Below are 6,898 nucleotides of genomic sequence, written 5' to 3'. Positions count from 1 at the left end.
CGATCAGTCCATTGCGGGACAATAAAATTCTGACATCTGAAGGAAAGAATGATTGCATGGAACTAAAATTTACCCATGAGAATATTTATAGAGAAGATAGTTCTTCATAAATTTAAATATTAACAATTAATTATAAGTAAAAATTATTATTTTAACTCAATTAGGATTTTTAAAAGCATCACTTTTTTTAAATATTAATAAAAAAATTTTTTTTACCAATTACCAATTTATTTTTAAATATTTTAAAGATGCTCTTTCATTATTTTAAAAAACTTCACAAAACTGTTATTTCTTAATAAAATGTCTTTATTTAATCAAATAACAGTTAATACTAAATAGTAACTATATTAAAAGAAAGTAAAAAGCAACAATATATACATATATACACATACATACATACAGCAAAATAAATAAAAAAAACACGAAGAACACGAGATTAAGAAAAACAATAAGTTTCATTTATTGCGCATAAGCTGCAAGTAAACTCATAAGTTCAAAATGAAGATAAAACAAAGGAAAATCATGAAAAAAGGGGGAAACGAAAAATAATAAAAAATAACAAACTGGGGGAAGAAAAAGGATAAAATTTTTTTAAAAATCTAGAAAATAAAAGATATAATCTTTTTATCAGCCCACACGATCATATCCGCAAAAAAGAGTGCTCTAATATTGAATCAATGCAGCCAAAGTAAAATATATCAATACAATAGTGTGAGGAGCACTCAAAAATTTTTTTACAAAAATAAAGACAAATAAAATAGAACACAATAAGTAAAAATAACATGTAAAAACAGAAAATAAAATAAAATAAAATAAAGAGAAAAAAGAGAATAAAACATAATCTATAAGGCGAGTAGCGAATTCAAATGTACTTACATGAACGGGAAATTTTTCAAGAATGGTTTAAAATATTTTTTGCGTAACAAGATTGCCAGATTGCAAAATATGAAAACAAAAGTGCAAATTGAGCGTAACTAGAGCAGTTTTGCTTTAAAGTGCCGTTCTTACTGCATTGCTGAAGTGCGTTTGATTTGTTAATTACCAAGGAAGGGCCCGAAAATGGATCTGAGCAAGGTAATATTATACTGGATAATTTAAAGAAGTTGACCATAAATAATTTTAGAAAGTAAATATTTATTTAAGAAAAAAATATTAAAAAGAAAAGAGAAACATGAATTGCCTGTTTTGCACGTAATTCTGCACGTTTGCCTGTTTATCCGTGGCTATCCTGTTTATCTCCCCCCCCTTTTTTCATATGTCTGTAATTTTCCTTGTATATATATATGTATATATATACACACATATATATATATAACACAATCAGGTGAAACTTTCAAATGATACATCTCTGAGAAATAAGAATATATTCGATTAAACCATATTTTTTCTTTCATTATCAAATAAATAAATACAGCAGACCATAAAAATTATTTTGTTTGTAATAATTATTGAATTATTAGAAATTATAAAACAATAATTTGTCATAATAAATAAAAAATAACAAATATTTGGAAACAAAAGTAGATTAAAAAACAAACTAACATTTCAGTTCTTATAAGGAAGAAACTTCAAGTTACTAAATTCAGAAATTCAATCCACAACACTCTATAAACTAATAAAAGAATCGTAATGATATACTTAATAAATAGTTGGTCTAGAATTTCTTTTTTTAATTTTAAATTCCTCTGTTGCACAAACGCAAATTATGGTATTAAAAAAAACGGAAGATTGGAATCCCACTATTTGATGGGATCTTAAACTCTCTGACCATTTCCACGTTTTGGGGTAAAATTAGGTTTTCCCTAGCTGTTTTTTCAAATCTCATTTTCCAGGAGAATTTCTGATTTTCCCGATATTCCTGGCGCATACAAACTCTGATATATATACACTACCGGTCAAAAGTTTAAACTCACTTGTATTTATTTCAAATTTTTCAAAAATAGTTAAATGTTTCTGACTTAAACATACAATTTATCAAACATAATCATAAACAAACATCTCAAAACTCTGTTTTCTTTTAAAACTGTTCATTATTTTTTCATTTTGTATCTATTCTGTAGTTGATAACGAAATGAACGAAAGTGCATGTAAGTACCTATTCTAAAACAAGTGTAATTTATTTAAAAAATTTTATTAATTCTTAGTTTATAAACAATTTACTTTTCATCTTCTTTTATGGGGTTAATTATAAGTTATGTTCATGTACATGACAAATTTTAAATATTGATATAATAGCCTTAATTAGCCAGAATAACTGGTAAAACAGAAATTTATTTTTTTATACAATTTATTACAGAAATATGGGTCAAAAACGAGAAATAAGTGTGGAAACACGTGCAGTTATTATTGCACTTCATGCAGAAGGCTATTCAAGTAGACAAATTGCCTCTTAAACTAATGTTTCTCAGACCACTGTTGTCAGAACTTTGCAAAGGAAGAAAGAAACTGGCCAAAATAAGAGCCGCCAGCGATCAGGGCGACCTAGAATAATGTCCAAATGTGAGGTTAAGTTTATCCGCATTCAAAGTAAGTGGCAGCGGACTCGAACACCAGATATCTGTAAGAAATAGAATGTTACTCGGAGAAAATTGTGTCAGTATCTACTGTACAACATCGACTTCGTGACTATGGTTTAAAAGGCTGTGTAGCTGCTAGAAAACCTCTTTTGAAAAAATAAAGTAAAACGACGGAAATGGGCTAAAAAACATGTTACCTGGTCTTTAGAACAGTGGTCAAAGGTTTCGTTTACGGACGAATCAAAATTGGAATTGTTTGGAAGCAAACGAAGGCAGTATGTTCATCATTTAGTTGGTAAATGTATGACAAGTCAATGTTTACTATGAACTGTGAAGCATGGTGGAGGTTCAGTCATGATTTGGGGATGTTTTGCCGGTGATAAAGTTGGAGATCTTGTAAGAATAGAGGGTATTATGGATAAAAAATATTATAACAGAATATTGCAGCATTACGCTTTTCCATGTGGATAGAGAATCGTTGATCAGGGATTTGTTTTTCAGCAAGATAATGATCCAAAACATTCATCGAGATTGTGTAGAAACTACAAACATTCAATCAAAAGAAAAGAAAAAAGTACTGAAATACATGGATTGGCCCCCTCAATCCCCTGATATTAATCCTATTGAGCTATTGTGGGGTGAACTCAGTAGAAATGCTACAAAAATGAGATGTACCAATCAAAACAAGCTTTGGGAATCTTTGCTTAGTTGCTGGAACCAGATATCATCTAGAACAGGGGTCCCCAACCTTTTCGTTCCAAAGAGCAAATACCAGAATATCGTTCGAATGGCGGGCACCATTTATTTTTTCAAGATAAATTTATAGTTGATAGACATAGGTAATAATACACACTACATATAATGCGCAAAAATTTAATTGAAAAAATTAATTTAACATATGAATATAATTAGTATTAATATTCCTGTGTAAAATAAATGATTACTAAAGTGCTTTCAAAACATGCGAAGTATAAAAACTATTTATAAAATACAGTCAATGTGGTCTTTGGCATGGCATTTCACTGGCCAGCGCTTCATAATTGAGAGAATATGATGAAATTCCTGCTCGCAAGCTATCGTCAAGGTGTTCATCTGTAAGTCGGGATCTATATTTTGATTTTATGATATTCATAGTCAAAAACAATAATTCACACAAGTATGTGGAACCAAGAAACGACTTTATTTTATGAGCTGCTCTTTTTAAGAATGGAATTTATTCCTTCAACTATATTCCAGAATTTCTCATCTGATATAATAGTTTTGAGGATAATGTCATTCTGAAGAGCCACAATNTCCAATTCTTCTCGCTTTACTTGAAGAAATTCTGAAATGTATGTTGCTATTACGGTTACGTTTATTTGGTTTTTAAAAGAATTAACAAAAATGTTATCAAAGGCTCGATGATATTAAATTGTTGAAAGTGCTTTTCATATTGATCTTTAAGCAATTGGAGGTTGATGACAAATGCTGATAAGTCAATTTCACTGTTACCTATCATTTTTTTTCCATGCTTGGAAGATGCACAAGAGGCTTCATTTTTCAAATGTGATATCACAAAACTATCCTAGCTCTGAACGAGTTTATAGCCTCTATCATTTTTGCTATATGTTTGTCCTTTCCCTGCAGCTCCAAGTTTAAATTATCAAGTTTTTCCATTATGTCCGTTATGAAAGACAAGTCTGCTAGCCAAAGAGGATCTCTTAGTTCTAAAAATAAAATGTTTGATTTTTGGGCTGCAAGACAATTTTTTATTTCTTCAATTAAATGTAGAAATCTATCAAGTACTTTGTCTTTACTGTACTTCAGTATGTATTTGCATAGCATAAAATTTGCATAGCATTTAATGGGAAAATGGAACACTAAAATATTTTATAGTAGGGCTTAACCAGCGGGCGCACCTAGACCGATCGACGGGCGCCATGGTGCCCGCGGGCATAGGGTTGGGAACCCCTGAAAAAACCAATAGAAAGAATGCCAGAAATATGTGCTGCTATGATAAAGCCTAAAGGAGGATATTTCGAAGAATCCAAGATTGGACGAAATTCATAAGTTATGCATAAAATTATAGTTCTTACCATATAAGCGTACCTACATTTCTCAAAATAAAGTTAATTTAATGTAATTTTCAGTTTAAAAGAAGTCATTTTAAATTGTTATTTGTCTATTTTTAAAAATTCAAGAGTGAGTCTAAACTTTTGACCGGTAGTGTACACATCATAACTTCCACATAAACTAAATTAATATTAATGAACACACCTCTCTTCCATCTATGACGAAATCTTTAAATGTAAGCAGTCTTAACAGATCAAGTTGCATCTGAAAAGGAAAAAAAACTATTTTACATTTATGATTTGGATTTAGTTTCACATATTACATTTATTTTACAGATCTGCAAATATAATGTCAGATAATCTAGAAAAGTAATGGCTTAAATCATTTGCCGTTTCTGTTGCTCCAGAAATACAAGAATATTGCTTTTTGATGTACACTTGTTTTTAAAATAATTTTCCAGAAAATTATTTAAAAAGAAACAAAAATATTAAAATTATGATTTTTTGCTTTGGTTGTTATAACCATTTACTTTTGGGGGAGAGTGGTCCTAAAGAATGTAGTCAACATATATTACTTTACTTAACACAAATACAGATTATATTAAAAGTATATAAAATTCTTACTTCTTATTGCGCAATTTTACAGTGCTGCATTTAGTGTGCAGCTTTTTAGCTTGTTTGTTAGTACATTTGAAAATGTAACATAAGAAGGGTGTTTAAAAATATTTTAAGTATCAAATTTGAGGAAGCTGTCTTTATTTAGAACTCTCTTAGTCTTTATCTCTTAAAATTACTTTTAAATATGTTTTAAATATGTAACTGAAATTTTTTGAAAAGAAAAGTTTCTTTTTTTTAGAAAGAAATTCAGCGTAATAATTTGCAAAAGGTGGCACCAAATTTTCAAACCACAAACACTCCTGTGGCCCTTCCGATCAACAATCAATGTAAAGGGATGCTATGACACTTTGATAAATAGTTTTATCATTCGGTCTACATTTTTATTACAAAATTGCCCATTTCACCAAAATTTTATTTTCTCCTTTAAGAAGGGCCGGGACAGAAGCAAAACAGAGCATTTTATATCAACTTAACAAAGTATAAAAAATTATAAGATTAGACTTATTACCGGGGTAAGATAGTTCAGAATGGCATGAAATTGGTGATCACAAAGTATTTTCCATAATGCTAACATTTCGTAAGTGTGATTTACAAGCTTTTGAAAATTAGCTAGTGATATTCGTTCTTGTAATTCAGCTTCATCTGCAGTAAAAAAAAAAAAAAAAAATCAAAATCAAACTAATGACATTAAAATAATAAATAAGAGCATAATAATAAAATAAAAGCAATGTGTAATAAAAGAGAAACCATTATCACAATTTAAAGAAAGTACAATTTTCTTAAAAATAAAATGAACATACTTTGAGTTTTTGTTTTGTAGCCTAACGCAACAGCGTCTCCCGATGAAGCCTGATCATTTTTCTTAAAAAATCTAGACATACCATATTTAGCTAAACTAAAAATAAACAAACAAAAAAACTTTAAAAAAATGCAACTACAGTGTAAAAGGTTATATTTCAAAAAAGACGTATACTTAAAATTTGATTTTTATGAACAATTCAGATTTTGTTATAATGTTGTACTTTGCCATATGAAATAACATTCCACAAAATCATGAAAAATTTGTATACCCTACAACACAAAATATTTAACTATTATTAGGAAAAAAAAATCAGAGGGGCCACTCATATCAGGTTTCAAATTTCCTTGATTTTTTCTAGAAACATTTTTCAGGTCATCATGTTTTTTTTTTTTTTCTTTTTACCCACACAAAGTGTAGGATGAATATTTAAGTCTCAATATTCTTAAGTATTTCATTTAAAATTTATATATATTTTTAAATATACAATCTTGAAAAAATAATTAGATTAAATTTATAACAACAACTTAGCAAGACTTGTTTTTATTATTTAAATTTATAATGTTTTGTTACACATAAATTTTTTAAAAACTAAGATAGCTGAGAGGAAAATAATATGTTTAGATTTTGTAGAATATATGGATTTTATTGAATAAAAAATGTTTTAATGTGTTACTTTAAAATTTAAGTAGTTTTGCACAGTGTAACAAATTGCAAATACAGAGTGATCTAAAACCTTGGACAAGTATTGTTCAACTAATTGTTATTGAGCAAAAAAAAAAAAAATAATAATAATAATAATAATTCCCGGCGATTATGTAACAATAAATTTTTTCTATATATTTCTTTGCTATTTAAAAATTTATTTACATTTAAATATAGAGCCATTTCACCGTATTTCGTCCAAACAGTGA

At 28.5% G+C, this 6,898-nt stretch overlaps 1 protein-coding gene across 1 annotated transcript; it reads right to left on the bottom strand.

The window, feature by feature from the left end:
- Positions 1-4,772: 4,772 nt before the first annotated feature.
- Positions 4,773-6,102, bottom strand: LOC122273054 (nuclear pore complex protein Nup155-like; the record flags this gene model as incomplete). Its single annotated transcript, XM_043057109.1, has 3 exons — positions 5,986-6,102; positions 5,694-5,827; positions 4,773-4,832 (listed from the first exon to the last, which is right to left on the bottom strand). Coding segments are annotated over exons 1-3 (273 nt in total), but the record flags the coding sequence as incomplete, so codon positions are not given.
- Between the last annotated feature and the right edge of the window lie 796 nt (positions 6,103-6,898).

Source organism: Parasteatoda tepidariorum, unplaced genomic scaffold, assembly GCF_043381705.1.
Source record: "Parasteatoda tepidariorum isolate YZ-2023 unplaced genomic scaffold, CAS_Ptep_4.0 HiC_scaffold_2130, whole genome shotgun sequence".
NCBI lineage: Eukaryota > Metazoa > Arthropoda > Arachnida > Araneae > Theridiidae > Parasteatoda > Parasteatoda tepidariorum.
This window is presented reverse-complemented; position numbering and strand designations above follow the sequence as displayed.